At 38.9% G+C, this 24,484-nt stretch overlaps 1 protein-coding gene across 1 annotated transcript; it reads right to left on the bottom strand.

Moving 5' to 3' along the window:
* Window positions 1-360: 360 nt before the first annotated feature.
* On the bottom strand, window positions 361-22,973 carry LOC117664346 (lanosterol synthase). Its single transcript, XM_034415273.2, has 16 exons — window positions 22,908-22,973; window positions 17,515-17,623; window positions 17,133-17,251; window positions 16,743-16,840; window positions 16,202-16,229; window positions 14,864-14,917; window positions 14,087-14,158; window positions 12,622-12,672; window positions 11,170-11,319; window positions 8,737-8,833; window positions 6,876-6,981; window positions 4,572-4,637; window positions 4,078-4,158; window positions 3,171-3,341; window positions 2,655-2,733; window positions 361-709 (listed from the first exon to the last, which is right to left on the bottom strand). Exons 1-16 carry the CDS (start codon window positions 22,971-22,973, stop codon window positions 530-532), a joined length of 1,527 nt encoding a protein of 508 aa, XP_034271164.2. The 3' UTR covers window positions 361-529.
* Window positions 22,974-24,484: the final 1,511 nt, after the last annotated feature.

Raw genomic sequence — 24,484 nt, 5'->3', positions numbered from 1 at the left:
GGAAACTATTACTATGAAATTTGCTCTCATCGTTGGCAGTACCTACCCTGTTACTAACAGGGTATTAGAAAATTGTGTTATTCTTATTTATGCTACTTCAAGAACAAATATGGATGCATTACTCAATGTTCTTACCCTCTTGTTTCCCCCATCCCCAAAAACATTAGCAGACAACCTCTCCCAAACTTCTTCATGTGGGGTGGCAATCAGGAGGAGCAAACTTTCAGAGACAGCTAGGTTGACTGGTTTGGCCATCAGCCAAAACTCACTTCTATACAAGTATTTTGCACTACTGCTTCCACCAAAAGGCAGACTCCCTTGGCTCTCCTTATTACTTGACATGACGGCAATGAGACAATGACGCTTGCAATTATATGTATATTTATAAATGTGAATATTTCAATCTACTAGCCCAGTATTTTTTTTAAAGCCAGTTAGCTGATACTTCAGAAAAAATATTAAAAGATAAGCATCTTATGATGGTATAAAGGGCAAAGCTGTCTTTTCCTGGAATGTTGATACGTCTTATTCAGTGCTTCTTTGTCTGGCCCTCCATGGGAGGTCTTGTTTCATTCTTTAGATGTTGCCTAGCAAGAGGACTATCAGGATAAAGGTGGATAAAACGACCCAATGCAAAAATAGGGAAGATGTTGCGGTAGGTTGCATAATGGAGAGTGCCAGCTTTGTAGAATCCGGTAGCAATGTCACCCTAAGAAAAGGCAAGAAAGAAATGTCCTGGAAAGACTGCTTATGCTTTAATGCTTTCATAGTAAAGATAAAATCCAAAACAATAGGATGTGATAGTTACTCATACGAAGAACAAACCTCTTTCATACATTGCCCAGAACTTAATTGATAAATAAGGTGAATGTATCAGCTCTCTAACTCTTAGGACTCAAGGCAGTCTTCCTATTAGACTAGGCAAGACAATCTCCTCAGGCAGCAGAGAGCAAGAGAGACACCAGCAAGGTGTTGAAAAAATATATAACCTTTCTTAATCAGTACAGCTATTTTTTTTCCCGTAACAGTAGTGCCAACATTTACTTCACCATGTTTTAGAATTGCAATGTGCAATTTGGTCATCTGAAAAATATTTCGGCATCTCAGAGCAAATATCCAAATTCTGTATGGCGAAACCAGATCTATGCAAAAGAATTCACACTTGTCGCTGTCTTTGTGTTACAAGAAAGCTGCTGATTGAAGGACATGGGAACGCACTTTACCTATCAAATCACACTAATTTTTGTCTGGGGGCTTACGTGTTGTGCTAAGAATGTGAATGTTTTCATTTAGATGGGTATCTTGAGAAAAGGGCTAGTCCAGTGCAAGGGAGAGGGCAGCAAAAATTAGCAGATTTTTTCCCCCCTGCTGGCATATTGCTATCATGTTCATGCATTACAGATGTTGCATTAAACCAGCAGTGGGGGAGCATCTTTCTAGCAGCAACTACATCAAAAAGAAAACATATTAACTATCTCAGTCTCTTAGTATTTGCATCTGTACATTTGGAAGACCTGATTGGGTCCTGTCCTGTTCTTGTCAGAGGCACCTTTTTTTAAGGCCCTTCCAGATTGAAAGCGTTAGCTGGTGACATCACTGTTGCCTGAGGGACACTTGTGGGGGATCCTTTCACCAAGGAATCTGGAGTGAACAATGTACGCTCACCCCACTGTGCAACAGCACTCAGGTCTTCAACGCAGGCTTGCTAACCTTCAAGCTCCAACCCAGCATCTTAACCATATAAGCCACCTGTTGCGGCCAGCCAGCGGCCAGCAGAGCTGGCACAGAGTCAGACAGGAGGTTGGGGAAGAACTTGGACCAGTCCTGGGGGCTGGGAAAAGCTTGGACGAGGGCTCTGCATCGGAAGTAGAGAGGGAGTTAGACAGCAGTGAGGCAGAGGAACAGCTGGAGCCTGTTCCCAGTGTGTGCATGTGCAGAGCTGCCAGAAAACAAGAACAACTCAGAAAGCAGAGTTGACTTGGGAGTAAAGCCACACCTTGGAGGTTATTGGCCCTTCTCATAGAAAATAAAAGAGGAGCGAACAGGGAGTGGGCTTTTCCAGGAAACTATTCGTTCATCCTGTGACTCTGTGCCAAGTTTTGCCTTGTACTGCGGCTGGAAACAAGTTATGTGGCAGTTTGTCAAACGAGATAAGATGTGTTGAGAAATATTCCTTTGAAAAACTATTTGGACAAACCTTGCTGACTGTGAATGAACGTAATTCACAGTTGTGTAAATAGAAGAGGTTTGGCCGGGATCAATTCCTGCCTCCTGCTTGTTAGGGGAGCCTAGGTCAGAACACTACCATGCTCTACCTCAGTGGTCCCCAACCCCCGGTCCGCGGACCGGTGCCGGGCCGTGGAGTACCTGGCACCGGGCCGCGCAGCGGCCGGGGGACATGAACGCTGCAGCGCAAAGGCTCCTGGGCCGTGCGCAAAAGCTCCTGGGCCGTGCGCAAAAGCTCCTGGGCCATGCGCAAAGGCTCCAGGGAAGAGAGCCCCGCGCAGGTACGCACGTGTGGCCCAAAGCCCCCACCCCTGCGCGCGCTCAGCGGGCCACGGTAAAATTATCAAAGGCTGATTGGTCCGCGGCGATAAAAAGGTTGGGGACCACTGCTCTACCTGATTGGATAAAAACAACAGCTATTCACAGACCTGAGGCCAGTCCCCAATGGCTCGTTGCTTGTCAATCAAAACTTGGATCCCCCTTTCTAGAACACGAACATCGGGATACCTGCAAAGCAAATGGAACAATGGTCATTCGTTCTGACAGCAGAGACTCAGTCAGAAAGTCCTATTTGGTTTTCTAGAACAAGAACGATTTGTATTTTTTTAAACTAAGATAAGTTAGTAGGATCAGGATGAAAATGTTTCCTCCAAAACAACAATCCTCTAAAGCTTTGGGTAGTTATTTATAACTCTTTTTCTCCACTTTTTCTATTGGAGACCAGAGATTATACAGAATTTCTAATGTGATGTTACTGTAATGCCAGTAACATTCCAACACAAGAGAAAATTTGAAAGTTTCATGTATCTTGTGGAAATTGGTTGCCAACTTAAAACATTCAAAAGGATTACTGCCTAGAGTTAATTTGTGTTCCTTGATATATATTAGCTTTTCCTCCACATCAGGATTCCCTAAAAGAAACATTATTAGGTCTGTGCACTTACCTGGCAGCCATCAGCCCCAACAGAGCCCATGCAGTTTGGTGGACCTGGGAAATGGTATGCTGAATATATTTGCGAAACCTGTAGGATTCAAATTCTTCTCCCCAACCGCCATCTTTCATTTGTTTGGAAACCAGCCAGGCACAGGCCTTGGTCACCTCGTTGCATGCCACTCTGGAAAATATGACACATACTAATTTTGTTTTTAAAAATGATATAGCTGATAACTGCTTTGGGCAGGGAGTTGGACTAGAAGACCTCAAAGGTCCCTTCTTAATCCTATTATTCTGTGATTTGATCCGTTCCATTATGGGACTGGGTTCCATCCAAGTGAATTTCAAGCAATACAACGTTGAGGGTATGATGAAAACCAGCAGGAGAAACTACCTGTGAAAGGACTTGTTTTTCTTTATATATAATGAGAAAGAAAGTGGCAGGAAATCAGAAATATATTAATACTCAGAAATTGCTTTATCTTTTGCATGATTATTTCCTATCTCCCTGTTTCATACCTTCAAACTCACAATATCCTCTCCAAACTTGGGAACTAAATGAAGGAACAGAATTATAGAATAACATGTTTTTAAAAGTGCTGTTTCTTAAACAGTTATTCTTCCTCACCATACCATTTGTGTACATCACACCAAAACATTTGTATGCTTTTATTTGTTTTGTATTTGTTGCCTGGTATAGTTATCTATATTAAAGAGAATCAGATTTTTCTAAAGCTTATTAAAATATGAAATATGGGAAGGGCCATGAGCTACCCAGATTATTTTAATGAGTTAACACTGAGTTTTCAACAAAGCAAAATAAAGTTATGTCGCCTGTCTCATTTCAAAGTAAAAAATTGAGGAGCTGTCAGTCAATCATTGAGCCTAATATTCTGCTAGAAAAGTAACTTGCTTACCCATTATGGTAAGTATATCCCAAACACGCAAAAGCTTCCAATCCAAACCAGGTGCCATATGTGAAACACACACCCCATCTCCTGCAAGGAAGAGAGATCCATGAACCATTGAAAATCAAGTACTGAAATATATTAAGGTCAATGCTTTTTGAACAAAGTGCAGATAGTGTGATGGGTTCAGTTCCCTCCTTGAGGGAAGTGGGGAGGCTTTTATAGCTTTAAACACACCGACTCCTACAAAGTTTTCATCCAAAATGGGCCCTGATCCCCTGCTGCAACTCTCCATTTGATTCAAGTTGCACAGCACTATAATGGAACATGTCTTTATCCATTGTGTCTTAACGTAGAATGTTTTTAAATGGCCGTGTCACTTGTGCAAAACACTGGATAAATACAAACTAAAGAAGATGCTTTCCTTTTGTGAAAGTAATCTTTTAAAATTTTATCAGCACAGTGCAACTAAATTCACTGAGTAGCAATGAGAGGCAACTCACCCTACCCAGGATCCATCTGCTTTCTGTGTATTACGACAATATTGCAGGCCTTTATGGATAGTATCACTGAAGAGAAAGAAACAAAAGGGTTTGGTTAAGACAGAACTGAAAAACTTCTGGATGGAATTTTAATCAAGGTGGGTCAAAAGAAAGAATGGCATTCAGTGATCAAGACTTTAAAACTTGGATACCAGGGACTGGCCTCTAAACCAGGAGAAGTTTGAGATTCACTTGTTAATTATTTAAATGTATAGGTAGTCCTCAATTTGCAACAATTAATTTAGGGACCATTTGATGTTACAACAGCACTGAAAAAGTGATTTATGGTCATTTTTCACACTTATGACCACTTCAGCATCCAAATGAAACAAACAAAACATTAAAAAGTTATGATATTTATGCAGTTACTTACCAAGTACATCTAAATTATATTAAAGTAACCAAAATATCTTTACAATCCCCAAGGCATGACACAACCTTTGAGCACCCCTAATGTTTGGAAATTGAAAGCTGAAAAATTTGACATGTCCTAATTTTCCCCATGGTCACGTGATCAAAATTCAGATGCTTGTCAACAGACTCATATTTATGATGGTTGCGGTTTCCCAGGGTCATGTGATCATCTTTTGTAACATTCTGACAATGGGGAATCCAGATTCACTTAACAACTATATCACTAACTTAACAGCTGCAGTGATTCACTTAACAACTATGTCAAGAAAGGTGGCAAAACGAGGTAAAATTCAGTTAACAATGGACTGTTATTGTTGTCTTGCTTGGCAACAGAAATGTTGGACTCAATTGTGGTCGTAAATCAAGAACTACCTGTATAGTGGCAGAACTTGTGTAGTGGTTTATTTGTGTCATAGCAGGCCAAGCTGCCCCCCTTGAAGGCAAAGGAACTTGAATACTGTCCATCTCTTTTTAAGCCACTAAAAGTATTGACTTCCAGAGGATGTGGAGGATGAGACAGCCAGAGTTTATATGAACTTTCAAGTCTTAAATGCTATTATATTTACCCTTTTTTGGAGCCTAATCTCTAAAGCAAACTATTTCTGAAACTTTATCTTGGGTTGCTCAGAGGGAGGACAGAGTAAAAGAAATAGCCTTGTAAATTTATCTGAAATAAATCTAGATAAAATACTGCATGAGCATACCTGACGGTTGTACCAAAATGTGTGGGCATTTGAAGATTACAATTGAACATACAGTAATTGGAAGGTTGTGAAATTTGCTATCTAAACTACGTAGATAGAGTTCCAGGAATATTCCAGAGTTGCCTTGCAGCGCGATGGGTTGCAAACAGATTAATTAATTAAATATTATAAAGAGGGGATCCTTTCAACAATGGGATTTCACTTCCATATTTTATCTATGTTAAATTATTAGTGAACTATCCAATCTCTAAATCATTTTCTGATGGGGAAGGTGTGTTTTAAATATTTAGGAAGGTTCCACTTAATTACGAACTTTTGGGCCACTCTTGGGCAGTATTAAAGTGTAATCTACTAGTCTTTGAAATGGCAGGAAAGTATAGCAGCACACATTGTTTTGCCCTCATTCCTCATCCCTTTTTGCCTCAGTAATAAGAGGTAGCTCTATCTTTGCTATCTTTTACTTTATGTACACTGAGAGCATATGCACCAAGACAAATTCCTTGTGTGTCCAATCACACTTGGCCAATAAAAATTCAATTCTATTCTATTCTATTCTATTCTATTCTATTCTATTCTATTCTATTCTATTCTATTCTATTCTATTCTATTCTATTCTATTCTATTCTATTCTATTCTAATGAGTGACAAGGAAAGTGACTGGTGGATTCCTCATTTATCTCCCCTCCCACTGAGAATTACCTACCAGGAGGGAACACAATCGTCAATAATTCTCCTAATGTCTGTTGGTGATGTGTAAGTTTAGGCAAGTATTCAGAAAAGCTGTTTAGTCACTTTTCAAGTTGCCTGAGTGTCAGTGAAGCTATTGGCTAACAAAAGTCTAGCATTCTTTCAGTGTTCAAAAATAGCCAGTTTGAGACATCAAAGTCTTCAGAATATGAAAGTACAAATAGTTACTGGGATACTTATGGGTTGTGGTTAGGAGGACATGAAAATGAGCCCTAAAAAAATTCACACTGAAATTTGCCAGTGATTTCAGAAGGTGAAGGCACAGGGTTGCAAGATTCACCTACAAGCAACGTGGATCAGTTTTATAAGTACATAATTACTAAACTCTAAGCAAAGTCTATTTCAATTTACAACATTGATTTCCTTCTTAGTTTTAGGGGATCTCCTCTGTTTCAGTTACTTGATTTCCTCTCTCCGGTGATCTGGGAATTTCTTCTGGAAAAGTTTCAGTGCCTGCATTACTGATGAGGTACACTCAACGTAGGTGTGATCTACCATACAGTCAGCTGGAAAACATAAAGAAAGTTTTTGAAGTATAGGTGTCCTATTGTTTTTTTTTATTATTGATGACTCTAGGTTACAATAATAACACCAATTATCTAAAAACATTTCACTGAAAAATAGCAAGCCTAGTGATGAAAACAAGGTGAGAACAATAGTTATCTTTTCTTCTTAAAGCACCACAAACCTGCAGGAAAATAGACTTTATGTACTCACTTATTTTGCAAAGAGCTATAAGGTATTATGCCCATGGTATAGCTTCTATTTCAGAAAAGGCTCCATCTTTCTAGTCAAAAATCATATTTTTCGTGCAGGAGATTACTATTCAAAGAAGTGGTGACAAGTGCAATAACTCAGGAAACAAGGCTGTTCAAATGACTAGATTGTGGGTGCAAAAGAACTTGAGACTGATAACGTGTTTAACTCTTCCCTCGGGCTCAGCATGGTCATCTACTATTGGTAGGTTCTGAAACCTGAATCCTTAAACTCATAAACAAGCATAATAACTTGCACAACCCCTATGCATCTATCTACATTTTAATCAAGAGGCTAGTCATGGCATTGTGATCTCACTATAATTTCTGGACCATCTCCAAGGCAAGTGTCACATGTGCAAGAAGTTGTAGGAAGCTAGGTAACTCAAACAGGACACTCTGGCAGCAATACTCCAGTATCTTAGCCTCTCTGTGAGCAAAGACGCTGGCTGACTTCATTTTGGCTACATCAAAGGACTGCCAATATGACAACTAGACAAGATATTGTGATTCCTCAGCTCAGTTATATTAAATGACATGAACACTTAAGAGCACACAGGTGATCCTCATTTAGTAACCACAACTTGGAACAGCAACTCATCAAGTGAAGCGGTCTCTGAGCGAAACCAAATGGTGCTTATGGTCTTATTTCATCTTTCCTTTCCTTTACAGACCTGCAATGGTCATAAATGCGAGGACTGGTTGCAAAGTTAGTTTTTCATCACAGTTGTAACTGAAAATTGTTGTTGCATGAGTCAGTTATTAAGTGATGATTGCCTGTGGTTGGTTTTAAATGATGTTCACGTCTTTTGATTTAAATAACCTTTTTTGCTCAATGCTGAGATTTCCTTAATTCATCTCATCTTCCTTCTTTGAATTTGAATCAATTACTATTTTGGACTGGATAGCCTACTGCAGTGATGGCTAACCTTTTCAGCACTGGGTGCCAAAAAGTGGGGGGGAGGCGTGCACATGCGTCGTGCACATCTGGGCCGCAACCTGGAAGAGGAGCTGCCCAGGGCGCATGCACGCACCCGAAAATGAACTTCCGGTTTCAGCTACTGAACTTCTGGTTTCAGCCAGCTACTCTTCTGGATTTCCACAAGATCAGCTGGCTGGTGTGCATGTTCACACAGGAAGACCAGCTCTTCTAGTTTCTGGCACTGCTGCATGCAAAAAGGCCAGCTGATGTACTTGTATGCACATCAGAAACCCGGAAGAAGAACGGGCGATGCCATGCGTGCCAGGTGACATGACTCCATGTGCCACTTCGGGCATACGTGCCATAGGCACGGGCCTATTGAGTTTTTCAGACACAGTTCCTGGTTTTGGTTGACTTATGCCTGTCAGTACAGATTGAGAGTACAGATGATCTCTCAGTCCAGAAGGAAACTAGCAGGATTTACTCAATTCCCAAGCCTGTATCCATGCCCTCCAAACTAGCTACATTCCAATCATGGTCTCCAATCTGAATTTTGCACGTAATACCTGATAATTTCTTCTTACCGTAGGTCTCTGAACAGTTTATGGCTTCTAATAGGCAGCTTCCACGTCTGGTTTCATAAGAGGAAAAACCGCCATCGGAATTTCTCATGTTCAGGAGCTGCATATTTATAGAAATAGAGGTGGGAAGCAACAGGTGGCATTAGAAGTGATGTTATTAGACACTCCCACAAAAATTAGACACAAATTCAAGCCCCATCCTATCATTAGACAGCTGATTTGAATAAAAAACACACAGGAATAATAGCAAGTTTTTAGCAGGCTCAGTTGTGTGTACTATAAAGCAGGTAGAATGATGGATGTTATCGTATCGTAAAAGTTCGCTTTTGAAAGAAGGCATCATCTTCTCCTTTACATCAAGCAAAAAAATATCTTGGTTAATCTTTGTACACATAGATGTCCTAAAACTCAAGAGTGAGTAGATCACCATTCTTTTTGTTTATGTACTGCCTATTTAATATTTGAAGTTACTTATTGGATATTTGATGTAAGGAAAGTTGAGGGCAGATCAACACATGATCCCACAGTTCTAAATCTCAAAGCAACATTTAATCCTTCCTTTAAAAAAATGTCATTTCAATTCATTAAAACTGATTTTACTTGCCAAATCTTACTAAATCATGGTACAGGGAGTCCTCAACTTACAACAGTTCATTTAGTGACCATACAAAGTTACAATGGCACTGAAAAAAGTGACTTATGACCTTTTTTCACAGTTATGACCTTTCCAGCATTCCCCATGATCATGTGATCAAAATTCAGTTGCTTGGTAACTGGTTTATATTTATGATGGTTGCTGTATTCCAAGATCATGTGATCATCTTTTGTGACCTCCTGACAAGCAAAGTCAATGGGGAAGCCAGATTCACTTAACAACTGGGTTACTAACTTATAAACTGCAGTGATTCACTTAACAACTGATGCAAGAAAGGTTATAAAATGGGGCAAAATTCACTTAACAAATGTTTCGCTTAACAACAGAAATGTTGGGCTCAGTTGTGGTTGTACATTGAGGACTACCTGTAATCCTAATCAAAGAATTGAATCACACTACAATAATTACTTCACACAAGATCACTTAGGTATAAAATTTCCTGTCTGTAAAGGAAAGGCAAGCCGAAATAAGTTCATAAGCACAGCTGTGGTTTCACTCAGTGAGTTGCTGCTCCAAGTTGTGGTTACTAAATGGGTGCTCTACCTGGGTGCTCTTAAGTGCTCATGTGTAATTATATTAATAGTAATGTAGCACTAAAAATACCCATTGTTCCATGTCAATCAGTTTTACAAACAATTGAAAACCAAAGCCAGTTTTTGATGCCCCAAGTTCTGATAAGGTTTATCTCAGTTGAAACCCATGCTATGTCCAATAGAAAAATAAGCTCTGATCCGCAGAACACAGTTCATACAAATATTGTATTCATGGCTATCAAATTCTATTTTTACAGCACTTCTAATTTGAACAGTATGTCACAAACAGCAATTTAGTTCTGCTTTCCATGATACTTTTCCTCAGTTACTATTATGTGTTCTTGACCATTTTTTCAATTGCCTTGCTTCATGCCGAAAAGAAAAATATAAAGTATATTTTTCTCACATCCTCAGCTTAAGTCATAACCATGTCAGATAAAGGAAGATAGCAGTAGATGTGGAGTTTCAGTTCTCCTGACATGGTCTCGGATTAACCATTCTCTTGTTATTGACTAAAGCCAAATGAGAGTTCAGAACAGAATCTGCTTCGTTTTTATAAATCATTAATTAATAAATTATTAAAATTTATTTTTACTACAAATATTTTAATATATTGAGGATATAAGGCAATTGAATGAATCAGACTAATTTATTATTGTCGGTGCTATTTATCAGCATGTATTCAGTTTGACTCTCAGAAAATTAACTTTTTTAGGCTGACTGCAACTTTGATCCTTTCACTTTGAGACAACTGAACCTGTTGGATATGGTTTATTTTCCCAGTTTTCCAAATCTGTACATTTATATTTTTAACCTTCTTTTTTGCCTCTCTATCCATTTTTGTGCCTGTTCTTTCAAAAGACTGCATTTTTCCCCCCTGCAATTTTCTTTATAGGTTTTTTTAAATTATTATTTGGTACATTTTAAATGCTTTGAGATTGCCTTTCAAAATTCTGCCAACATGGAAAAAAGTGTTTCCCAAATTGTGTACAAATTTGGTACACAAGGTTTGGTCCTGAACCATCCCCACACATTTATTGGAAATGTGCAGGGATTGGGTAAGGACCAAACTTTTTCTCCCATCCCTTCTTGGACAAATTTGTCAAAGAGGAAGTGTTGTCATTTACCACCAACCCCTGCAGAATGAGATTCTCCAAAATAAATGCATGTTTTACCACCTCCCTCCAGCCCTCAGAAACCTCATTAACCCTAATCCCATGTTTTCTCCTTGGGTTTCCCTGGACCCACCACATTGACGGCATCAAAGAGACGTTGTGGAGCTATGTGATCTTCTATGAAAGGACATTGTTCTTCAAGTAATATCAATGCCTTTATTGCTTCAGCAGTGCAGTCACTGACCATCCAGTCGTTCTCCCGATTGCTGAAGGGGAATCCTCCCTAGTGGTTTTTAAAAAAGACGTTAAGAAGACATTTCTTTGTAGATTGCTTGCTCCATAAAAGAAAAGGATCTATATTTCAGCTCTAGACTCAGTTCCGGAAGATTACTTGAGGGACTGTGTCACCCCACTGGGATTGTCCCATCTCACTTGTGCTGGCAGAGGAGGCATGCTGTGGGTCCCATCGGCCTGATTATTCTGGCTGGCAGGGTCCAGGAGAAGGACCTTCTCTGTTGTTGCTCCTGCCCTCTGGAACACCTTGTGAGGCCCCAACCCTCCTATCCTTTTGGCCTAAAGAGCTGGCTCTGCTCTTTTATCTTTGGTTTTAATTTATGTTTTAATATAAATATATATTTTTAGGACTTAAGCCAGCCAGAGTTACCTTGTGGATTTCAACTCCCAGAATTCTCCAGCCAGCACAGAGTTGAAGTCCACAAGTCTTAAAGCGTTTGAAGACCTCTGCCTTATGGTATGATGTGGTGGGGAGAAAGAAAGAAAGAGAGAGAGAGAGAGAGAGAGAGAGGGAGGGAGGGAGGGAGGGAGGGAGAGAGAGAGAGAGAGAGAGAGAAAGAAAGAAAGAAAGAAAGAAAGAAAGAAAGAAAGAAAGAAAGAAAGAAAGAAAGAAAGAAAGAGTTGGTGTCTTTGATCCTCATCAATTAATGTGGAATTTAGGTGGCATTGTATTCCTTTATTAGATTTATTATTGTTTAATACAATCCAATAACTCTTAATTTAGGCATCAGGGAAAGTTATTTTAATGCATTTGAACCTTTTAATATGCTATATGCTTTACTGCACAGCTGTTTCTTAAACTTCTGTGTTAGAACTCTCTCAAAATACAGCTTAAAGGAAACAAATAGAAGCAAGCAAAACATTGGAACATGCTTTGGATCCTTCCTCAAGGATATAGCCAAGTTGGTAAAAAAACAACGAAGAAACTAATTTTTCCCTTTCACTAGAATTAATTAAGGTTTTTAGGAAAGGCATTTCTGGACCACAAATATCTATTTAAGGCAGGCATCCTCAATCCCCAGGCTATGGACTGGCACTAGTTCGCAGCTTGTCAGGAACCAAGCCACGCAAGAGATCAAAGTCCCATCCGTGCATACACAGGATCCAGACAGTGCATGAAACCATTTCTACCCCCCCCCCCCCAGGTCCATGGAAAAACTGCCCTTCATGGAACTGGTCCCAGGTGCCCAAAAGGTTGGGGGTTGTTGATTTAAGAGAAAGTGTGAAAAGCTACGTATCAAATATTTTTTTCTCTCTTCTTTATTTACACACGATCAGATTTTGAAAGTACCTTGTTCATTTGACGATAGTATCTCTGGTAGTTGGGTGGATTATCCACAATCTAAAGAAGACATTAATAGCATCTTAATCCAAGGCAATTTACAATGGCATAAAACATGTTTTGATTCATCTGACATCATGTCCATGTAGCAAAGTGAAGGCCAATCCCCCTCCTACCAACAGGTTTATTTATTTTATTTTATTTTATTTTATTTATTCAATTTATATACCGCCCTTCTCCTAGTGGACTCAGGGCGGTGCACAGCCAAAACTAAAATACATAACAATACAACATTTAAAATTAATTAAAAGAATTATATACTTTGGCCCAAATTAAAACAGTGCGAATTAAAACCCATTAACAAATTAAAACTAAACAATTAATAACCATTAAAAACTAAAAAAGGGGGGCGGTGTTCACGCCAGCCCTGCTTGCTGGAAAAGAAGAGTTTTCAGGGCTCGGCGAAAGACCTGAAGATCCGATATCCTTCTTATCTCCGGGGGCAAATCGTTCCAGAGGGCGGGGGCTGCCACAGAGAAGGCCCTCCCCCTGGGGGTCGCCAGCCGACATTGCCTGGCCGACGGCACCCTGAGGAGTCCCTCTCTGTGGGAGCGTACTGGACGGTGGGAGGCTATCGGCGGCAGAAGGCGGTCCTGCAAGTACCCAGGTCCTATGCCATGGAGCACATTATGATGCACATTGCAGTAAGGATTACTTTTTATTTTATGTACACTGAAAGCATATGCACCAAGTCAAATTTCTTGTGTGCCCAATCACACTTGGCCAATAAAAATTCTATCCTATTCTATTCTATTTTTTCAAATCAATCTTGATTCTCACTGAGTCAAGTTCTTATGATTCCCTCGGCAACATTTTTGGAAATGGTTTGCCATTGACTTCTTCCTAGTTTGAGACTGACTAGACCCAACTCACCTATCTGGTTTCATGCCTAAGGCAAGACTAGAACTCATGGTCTCCTAGTTTCTAGCCTGGTGCCTTAACTATAACACCACACTGACTCTCTAAAGGTTGCATATACAGCATATATAAATTTGCTTTAGTGATGTTCAAGTTCTGTTTTCTGAGTTGTGAAGAAAAATCTCTGGGTACAGAAATGTGTAGTTTCAATCAAGGAGAGGATGTTATGGATGGCACAAATACTGTATTTCCAATAGTACAGTTTTATTGCATCAACCAAAACTGTAAATTATTATCAGAAGCCATTGAGAGATAGGTAACTCAAAGGAGCAACTGGCCATTGAGTAAACAGTTTTAAAACTGGATCTGGAATTAGCAGATATCTTAAAAGAAGTATTTGCTTACTCAATGTAATACATGCCACCATGTATTATGCATGACATGGTTTTTAAACAACTGCAATTACTACATCCTGCCCTTGTGGAATCAAATTGATGGCACTCCTCTAAAATCAATATTAATGTCTAGCATATGTTATTCCAAGCCAGTTTCTTACCTGAGAACATTTAAAAAATGAATGAGCTTTTTTCAGACAGGTATTATACTCAGGGTCATTTTGGACACCAGCCTAGAAAATGAATATATATATATATATATATATATAATAGATAAATGTCAATAGGTAAAAAAGAATTACAGGCCTTACAGGAAAGCAAAACTTTGTACAGCTTCTTAATGAAATGCATGTTTTTCAATAATAAGTGAGTAGCAACCATGAATGAAACTTTTCTTTATTAATGCTCTGTTTACTGAACATGATTCTCAGAAATATTTCTATATCAATAAGATTCCTGTTTCTTAGATATTATGTGAAAGTGACATGACTATCATGAACCAGGACAGTTGAAGGATAACTTGCAAATATTTGCACTGTGTGTATCTCCCAACCTGGTGCTTCCAGATATTGTTTAGATTGCAACTCCCACAAAACCAATCCATTTGATCAATGACCAAAGATCTGAAAGTCCAAAATAGATGGAAGCCATTGGAGTATCTCTTCTTGGGGTAAAGTAAAGCTTTGCCTGAACAGGCATTGAATAAGATACTCTTCGTCTGTTAATGTAACCTGGCCTATCCTTTTGACATTGTCTCCTAAAACGAGAAACTGTCAAATATCCTGATGGTCTCTTTAAACACTTCTAACTTTGAAGATGAGATTGAGATACATTACATATTATGTTAATGGTCAGAAACTTTGAAAAGCTGTCTTTTAAAAACCATGTTAAGTCTTCCTAGCACGACAATTAAACAAGAATATAATAGGAAAATATACCTCTAGAAAACACAGAACTGTAAATGTAGCATCCCAGGTTTGCGATCCCATCACCTTAGGCAAGAAAAGTAGACATAGTTTTGTTTTTTGTTTAAAAGACAAATTCCTCTTTTTATCCATTGATATCATCAAGCCCAACTTGTCCACTCAATGCAGGAATCCATATTAAAGCATCCCTGATAAATTCTATCTATCTTCTACTTAAATACATCTAACGAAAGGTAGTCTACTGTCTTTTTAAATAAATTTCAACTTTGGCAACTTTAAGATATGTGGACTTCAACTTCTAGAATTCCTCACCCAGATTTGCTGGCTGAGAAATTCCGGAAGTTGAAGTCTACTCATCTTAATATTGTCAAATTTGGGGAACAGGGCTCCTGTCATTGAGAAAATTTTCACAGCACTCAACCAAAATCTATCACCTAGGAGCTCATGTTCTGAATTAGACCATACTTCAAAATTTACAGTGCTTCCACATTAATGCCGTGTCAAACATCCACTCCTCTTCAAGTCTACACTTTTGCAGAGTCAAAGCAGAGAAAGTGACAATAAGAAGAGAAGAGAATTCCTTAGGCTTTTTCAGAAGTGGGTTTCAGCAGGTTCTGACCAGTTCTGGAGAACCTGTAGTGGAAATTTTGAGTAGTTCTGAGAACCGGTAGTAAAAATTCTGACTGGCCCCGCCCACATCTATTCTCTGCCTCCCAAGTCCCAGCTGATCGGGAGGAAATGGGGATTTTACAGTAACCATCCCCTGGAGTGGGGTGGGAATGCAGATTTTACAGTATCCTTCCTCTGCCACGCCCACCAAGCCACGCCTACAGAACCAGTAATAAAAAAATTTGAAACCCACCACTGGGCTTTTTTCCCTCTCCCTCTCCATATTCACATGATTTAACTAAAACTTATGATAATATTTTTCACATTTAATGAAGTAGATTAGTGTTCACAGAAGCCATAATAAAGAGTTAGTACTTCAGAGGCCTCAAAGTTGTTTCTACTTCCACTTGGTGCAAATGTACTTTCTGATCCAAAATTGAAGATCAGGCTACATATTGGTTGAGTTCTCACAATGCCCCAAAATAATTGCCTTGTTTTAACTATGCCATATCAAATAAACCATAATGGCTGGGCTTACAGAACATCCTAAACCACATACAAATTATATTATGATTTAGATCACTTATTAACATGGACATTGTAAAAGAGGTCCATGGGGATTGTCGGACAATTATTAAATTAAAAAAAAAATGCTGTTAAAAAAAAATTGACTCCAGCCTGCAAAACAGTAAAAGGACAGATGGGCTTTAACAATAACCAATTTCCTTTCCACAATCTTACCTTCATTATCATACCCTCGTCTGTCAGCCTGCATAGATGTATAAAAAAGACAGATTATAGTATGTGCAAAGGCTAGAAGGGTAATTTCAGGACATAGTATGGGAGTATGATGGCATGCAGAATAGGAAGCAGAAGATAATATCTTTCTAAAGCCTCTTTTCATGAATGAAAATTCTCTGGAATTAACAGTAGACATTGGCAACTGTGATCTCTAAGGGAAAAGGGAAGACAGATCTCTGCAGAACCTAAAATCTGCTCTAGATTTTACAGTGGCACTGTTCTGGGCAGCTTTCCCTAATCTCATGTCTCTGTGATAGATTACAAATCCTAGATTTCCCATCAAGCAAGGCTGTTGAGAATGATAGATGGGGTTCTCAAGTGTTGCGGCTGGAGGACTGTAAATGGTGGATTAGACAGGAGAAGATTCTGTCCTTTCATTGGCATCTGATCTTCCATTGTCCTCATGATCCACAAACACCTCTCCTATATGTCACATGTGGTGAGAAAGGATTTTGAAAAGGTTTGGCATCAGCAAACTTACCAAAGGTAATCGTAGATTCTGGAGACATGCTCTTGAAAGGCTGCAGAATTGGGACCATCCACGTACCATGAGATCAACATATGGAATGATTTGCAAAACTACAGAATGAAAAAGTTCCGTCAGGCATTTTGCAACCCGCTCAGTCCCAGGACAATCTTTATGATGCCAGCCAAACCCAGATATTCCTTCAGAGAACAGAACAAGTAAGTTCCAAGCATAGCTCTCTGTCTGAAACTAAGCCAAGGGCTCCCATGTATAACAGTAACAGAGTTGGAAGGGATCTTGGAGGTCATCTAGTCCAACCCCCTGCTCACACAGGAGACTCACTCCATCCGAGGAAATTTTATTCCAGAAACAGTCATTTCTGTGTGGTACTTTCAAAAGACCTACCGGGCTAGAGTTAGTAGAGTTTGAGAATATATCATCTGCCTTGATTTGTTCATAGAGCTCAGCAGTGGCTTTCTTTCTGAGACTGGTGAGGTGGTATCTGTCATACAAATTGAAGAGGGCTGCAAAAAGGAGCAAGAAGAAGCAGAGCCATTAGGTTTCCAATTGTATCTTCAGTCTGAGTTCGTGGTATTGGTTCAGGCAAGGTTTGAGTGACTGATTATGTGCCATTTTTTCAACTCACCATCTGGGCCACCTGGCATTTAAAAACAGCATTGCCTAAGAGTCCAACTGCAGCTGGTCTGTTTCTGTGACTGATGAATCAAGGAAGTTTCAACTGGAAATGCAAGCCCTTAGAAGTTGTACTGTTCTCAGTGCCACTTACCAAAAAAACCATCCAGGACCAATGTATGTGGTGCCTGTAAATCAGCCTCATGAATATATTTCTTCTGGGCTGGCCAATCAATGCTTGAGTAATCCTCCACGTAAAGTTCCTAAAGTAAAATGGAAAGACATGCATTAACTATGTGTCTGATTGTGTTTTACATATATATATATATATATATATATATATATATATATATATATATATATATGTATATGTATATGTATATGTATATGTATATGTATATGTGTATGTATATGTGTATATATGTATATGTATATGTATATGTATATGTGTGTATGTATATATATATATATATATATATATATATATATATATATATATATGAATGAATGAATGAATGAATGAATGAATGAATGGAGATATCACCCCACTATGGCTATACAAACATCTTGAGCTACATAGGAAAAAACCCTGACTAGAAAAGTATTATACATATGAACCTACGAATTAAAAGAACAAAATAAAAATAAATATTTGACCTTTACAGGGAGGAGTCATAAAATAAGGGTGTGGCTGGCTGAAGAAGTTTCATAAGACAGAAATAGTACTATCCCAGTCTCCCTTAAGTCTCACAACAGACAACACAAAATGTCTGATAAAGCCTGAAAGTGGTGATTTGAGATATCACCCCACTATGGCTATACAAACATCTTGAGCTACGTAGAAAAAAACCCTGACTAGAAAAGTATTATATATATACATACATACATACATACATACATACATGTATGTATGTATGTATATACATACACACACACAGTATATATATATGTGTGTGTATATATATATATATATATGTATATATATATATATATATGTATATATATATATATGTATATGTAGGTCTTTGGTTATTCGGGTCTTCTCCCACGTAAAATTGGAAGTGTCTTGGCGACGTTTCGACGAAGTCTCATTCGTCATCTTCAGGCTGGTGTTCTTGGCTTCGTGCTTCCAGGAGCAATGTGAGATCGCAGCTGTCTCTTCCTTTTAACTGCTAGTGGGGGTGTGAGCTGATTGGGTGGGAACTTGGCTGTGTTCTGATTGGGTGGAGGTGTGTTCTGATTGGTTAGGGGCTTGGCTGTGCTCTGATTGGCTGGGGGTGTGTTCTGTTTGGGTGGGGGCTTGGTTGTGCTCAGCTTAGTCTGAGTTGCAGGGGGATTTGAGCTGGTGAGCTGCGTTGTTGTTGTTTGGCTTCGTGTTTGTGGCCGTGCGAGCTCTTCATGGTGGGTGTCAGTCTGCTTCATGTATGGATTGGAGGGGTTTAAAGTGGCTAATGATGCAGCTGCGGTCTGGCTTCTGGTCCTTGGTCGTGGCTCATTATCAGTGTGGGTTTGAGTCTGCTTTCTGCGTGGATGTGTGATGGTGACATCAGGTGTGGCACTCGTGAGTGTGGGTCTGGTGTCATTCGTCGTGTTAGGGACTCGTTTGTCAATAAGGGCGGGTTTCCAAATGGCTGGAAGGCGGGAGGTATCATCTCGTTTGTTCATGCTGTGTGGGCGTTTTTCTATCTCGATGGCTTCTCTGATTATTCTGTTGTTAAAGTGTTCAGTTTTGGCGATAGTTCTGGTCTTTTTAAAGTCAATATCATGTCCTGTGGCTTTAAGGTGTTGGACCAGGGAAGAAGTTGGTTCCTCTTTTCTGACTGAGTTCTTGTGTTCTTCTATGCGTGCACTTATTCGTCTGTTGGTTTGTCCGATGTATGTGGTGGGGCAGGCGGTGCATGGGATTTCATATACTCCTTGATTTTCTAACTCAATTTTGTCTTTGGGGTTCCTTAGGATGGTGGATATTTTTCGGTTTGTGCAGAATGCTGTCTTGATGTTATGTTTGTGGAGGATTTTGCTTATTCTGTCTGTGGTGCCTTTTATGTATGGGAGGAGGGCCTTGCCGTTTTCTTGTTCTCTGTCTTGGATTTTAGTGGGGGTTTCTTTTTGGATTAGGTTGGTGATCTTATTTCTTTGGAATCCATTGGATGTGAGTACGTTAGTGAGGGTGTGTAGTTCGGTTTTTAGGTGTTGTTCGTCAGCTAAGCGTTTTGTTCTGGAAATGAGTGTCTTGGCTACAGAGTTGATCTGGGCAGGGTGGTGGTGTGAGAGTGCGTGCAGATAGCGGTTTGTGTGTGTTTTCTTCTGGTATATAGTGTGTCCTAGGGAGCCATTGGATTTTCTGTAGACTAAGACATCCAGGAAGGGAAGTTGGTTGTTCACTTCTGTTTCCATGGTGAACTGTATTTTGGGGTGTAGGCTGTTGAGGTGTGTGAGGAAGTTGTCCAGTTTTTCTTTCCCATGTGGCCAGATTATGAAGGTGTCGTCCACATATCTGAGCCAGAGTTTGGGTTTGTGATCGGATTTTTCTAGAGCTTGGGTTTCAAAGTATTCCATATAGAGGTTGGCAATGACAGGTGAGAGGGGTGATCCCATGGGTGCTCCTTCTGTTTGTTTGTATTTCTGTCCATTATAGATGAAGTATGTGTTGGATAGGCAGTGGTTGGTCAGATCTAAGATGTGCTTGGGGGGGTTATATTTGTTTTGGATAACTGTCAAGGCTTCTTTGATTGGTACTTGGGTGAAGAGGGATATGACATCAAAGCTCACGAGTAGGTCACTGGGCTGTAAGTTTTGTTGCTTTATGATGTCTATGAACTGGAATGAGTTTTTTTAGACTCAGACTAAGCTGAGCACAACCAAGCCCCCACCCAAACAGAACACACCCCCAGCCAATCAGAGCACAGCCAAGCCCCTAACCAATCAGAACACACCTCCACCCAATCAGAACACAGCCAAGTTCCCACCCAATCAGCTCACACCCCCACTAGCAGTTAAAAGGAAGAGACAGCTGCGATCTCACATTGCTCCTGGAAGCACGAAGCCGAGAACACCAGCCTGAAGATGATGAATGAGACTTCGTCGAAACGTCGCCAAGACACTTCCAATTTTACGTGGGAGAAGACCCGAATAACCAAAGACCTACATACAAACACCCGCGAAAACCTGAGAAAACAAATATGTATATATATATATATATATGTATATATATATATATATGTATATATATATGTATATATATATATATATGTATATATATATATATGTATATATATATATATGTGTGTGTATATATATATATATATATATATATATATATATATATATATATATATACACACACACACACACACACACACACACACACACACACACAATGCTAACCCTTCAAAAATGGTTAAGTGTGATTGAAACAACCTTGGGCTTTCCCCTACCAATTCTCTCTGCTTCTCTAGACAGAAAAATATTACAGAAAAAACAGGGGCTGGTACTGTAATTCAGTTAAATGAATTACAGTATGTATCCTGTAATTATTAATGTAATGTATTAATGTATCCTGTAATTATTACTGTTGTTCTGCATGTACATTGAGAGCTTAAGCACCGAGACAAATTCCTTGTGTGTCTAACAACACTTGGCCAAATAAAGTAATCTATTTTACCCTACCCTACCCTATCCTATCCTATTCCTAAAAAATCATGAGATTTGGATACATAGCCATTTGGATGTTTTTGTTTCCACACATCAGATCCACTGAGGATCCAACTAACAGAACTACAATATCAAAACTACAATAAGGCCTAGGCAACATTTATATTAATAATCTGTTCTTTCTTCCACATGGCAGTCCATGGAGGAAAGAATCAAGCATTTTCACCACAAAAGGAAATAATAGTACAACAACAAACTGGAAATGATGGGATTAACCAGATTATGTTTTCCTGCATGAAGTGGATTATGATTTGTGAAAGCTCCAGTTTTAAAATGCCATAAAGCTCAAAGAAGATGAACTAATTCTCTTTTTGTCCTGAGTTCACAGAAACTTCATCTAATGTCATAGATATGCTTTCAAAATTAAAAAAAGTGCTATATAAAATCAAAAGATGTTATTTTCAGTGTGGCTTACTTAGGGATCTTTACTGAATCACAGTTGTTTTGCATTACTTATCCAAGATTATTATGAAATAATCTGGGCATCCCCACAACAGTAGCATTAATCACTGGGAGGGTTTTGTATTTTTAAAAACAGAGTTTAGGTTTAGGTAAATCTAAGTATTCACAGAGAAATTTAGAAAGTTTCCATCTGCAGAAACAGATACTAAATACTAAACCACGTAAACAATGGAGAGATGTTGATATTTTGTGGTTAAGAATATAAGAAAAGCCATGCCTGATCAAGTCATGTCCATCTAGTCCAGCATTTGATGGCACAAGCTGGACAACAGTGTACAATGGGAAAGTTCATAGGGCTTGAGTAGAAGGTGATAATTCCCTTTCCTTGCTTGCTTGCCAATGATCTTGAGCTTGCTTAAAAGCAGATGTCAGCACATCCTCGTTGCCGCACAGGGTCAGTGCAAGAGGCAAAAAGAAGCCTAAAGTTTCCAGATTAGTGCCCCTCTTTATAGCCTTGCACAAATTATAATATTCATTTAATTTGCTGAGCAAGCTTCCAGAAACTGACATTCCAGCCCATTGAATTCAGTTCTGTAGCTATTATACATTGCATAAAGCTATTTTCATACCTGTTTGTTAGATCTGAATGGTTATTGCTTCATTGCAAGCAGTGAAGTCTAACAATTCTTTAATTGTGTTTGTATTCAAGCAACAAAGTAAAACTTTTTATCTATTTGTAACCAGAAACTGAGTGCCACTTTTATTGGGTCTGGATGGATACAAAATCCCTTAGCTCCCCCTGCTGGTTGAAGGGTTATTGATTGAAGGGTTAATTTTAGTTCAAGGGATTTTTTTTCATAGGAATTCGGTAAGAAATTGACAAGGACACTGTCAGGATTCCACGCATTGGCTGTGAATTTACCTTGGGAACAGCTTTCTTGGAGTAGCAAATGTAGGGAAAACAAACAAACAGAAATGATCCATAAAGCAACATCTACCTAAGTTAATCATCTCTAGCTAGCTCTGAAGGTTAAGAAGGTTCTCTAAAATAGAGTTATGGGAAATATTTGCTTTTCTGAAGTACAAATGAGGAAAAGGAATCAAGATGCACTTCAAATTATATGTTTCATTTGTTGAGGAAACCAAAAGTTTCCTAGGACCACACAATATAATTCCTTCACCAATATCAAGTAGACACGCAAAGAAGCAACGTTTGAAAAATCTTCTCACATCAAAAGACCTATTCATTGGAAATGCTAGCGCATTGTGGAATAATGTTTCCAGTTTGCTTTTTCATGCCTTATGAGTCTTCCACACATCATAAAAGAAATTCCATATAAAAATCTTTTTGCGTTTGCTTAAACCAGAAGTCAGTACACTCTCGTTTGGATACAGAATAAATGAGAGAATATGTGAATATTGTTTTTTTACCTGCCTGAGACTCCGGATTAGTTCATCTTCTTCTGCACTCAGTTGGTTGAGTTGGCAGTAGGTCATTGCAAGCAAAGCATGGCGGGCATGGCACCAATAAGTGGAGGGATGTCCTGGCACCCAGGTAGGTAACAGCCTGCCTCAGAATGAAGGAAGCAACAGGATCATAAAGAGATAGGCAGGAATCTTAAATATAGTAGGTAAAACTGTTGCCTGGTTTGCAAACATATTTCAGAACATTTGATTTCTCCTTGGAATTCCTCCATAAAGGAATTTCAACAATTTTGAAAAAACATTAAAAGAGAGCAGAGCCTCTAAGAGGAATGTGAATGTTGGACTTCATTCATCTATGGATATTAAGGCCTTTGCAGGCCTTCAACTTCGCTGAAGATGGAATCAGTAGGTTTGACTTATGTTGAATTCAGACCCTGATCCCCGCATCCACACAGGTTTCTTGGCAGAAGTATAGAATTTGGAGACAATCATGTATCTCTAAACTATTCAAGCTAAATCTTGTTTAGCTTCTGATAGAAAGTTGGCTAAGTTTTGCCAATGGCTGAGATGACAAATAACAAAAGTAGCCTAATACAGCATCATATCCACTATACAAATGGAAGATACTGTGAAATATTCATATGTATAATGCAGTACAATTTGAATTTGAAGATGACTTAATATTCATGTTGTTAAAATCAAGTCCCATTTCCATCCAATGGCTGAGTTGACTTCAATTCTGGATAACTCCCCAAATTACTCATTTGTTAATTTATAATAATCTTTTGTTCAAAATAGTTCAAAATTGGGCATTTTACATATAACTTCTCAGTCTTATCGGCTAGCATTAATATTTGCTGACACTGTATGCCCCTCCCATGCTAAGTTCTTCTGAATTTCAAGTCTTGAATCTATTCATTTATTTATATTTAGTATTTCTAAACTGCACATCTCCCTCAAAGAGGCACCTGCAAAGAGTTTAACTTTTATAAATTGAAAAACTTGTAAACATATCTCGGTAGAATCAAAACTGGGTGAGAAGCCAATATTGCTGCAAATATAATTCAGATATCTGCATTTGAAATTTGGAAAAGATTAAAGCTGTGTTGAAATCTTAAGGGTTTTACAGATTAGATAATATAATACATTAATATAATATCAATGGCTCCTTGATATTAAAACAAAATGCAAGACAACTTTAGAATGCATACCACAACTCAGGAAACGGTGCATTCATTCCCTCCCAGCTGTACACATTCATAATAGCCAGCCAGACTTTCCCCAAATATGGGGCTCCAAGAGCACCACCTGGAAAGAGAATTATCAATGGGGATGAGAGGGAAGCAGCACCCACTCTAAGTAGAAGCCACACAAGAACCACAAATCTTCACAAATCTATAAATCTATATAATTTGCTGATATATTACTTGATTTGCTTTGATAATGGTGCAGTTGGTTACCTTCTCACTATTCCATGCATAAGAAATCTTTATTTAGATTGTGATGACTGGATTAGATTAGATTTTGTATGTTTAAAGACAATGCATCCTTTATATAAAGTTAGAGAGTTCAAGGCTGTTGCC

The sequence above is a fragment of the Pantherophis guttatus genome, chromosome 3 (assembly GCF_059756535.1).
Source record: "Pantherophis guttatus breed Tessera chromosome 3, ASM5975653v1, whole genome shotgun sequence".
Classification (NCBI taxonomy): Eukaryota; Metazoa; Chordata; class Lepidosauria; order Squamata; family Colubridae; genus Pantherophis; species Pantherophis guttatus.
This window is presented reverse-complemented; position numbering and strand designations above follow the sequence as displayed.

Coding starts and splice junctions, on each gene's coding strand:
- LOC117664346 (XM_034415273.2), bottom strand. CDS start 22,973: ATGACCTACTGCCAACTCAACCAACTGAGTGCAGAAGAAGATGAACTA. Junction 8,834..11,169: donor TCTTTGATGCCGTCAATGTG/GTGGGTCCAGGG, acceptor ATAAATATGCAG/CTCCTGAACATGAGAAATTC. Junction 6,982..8,736: donor AAACTGTTCAGAGACCTACG/GTAAGAAGAAAT, acceptor TATGTTTTCCAG/CTGACTGTATGGTAGATCAC.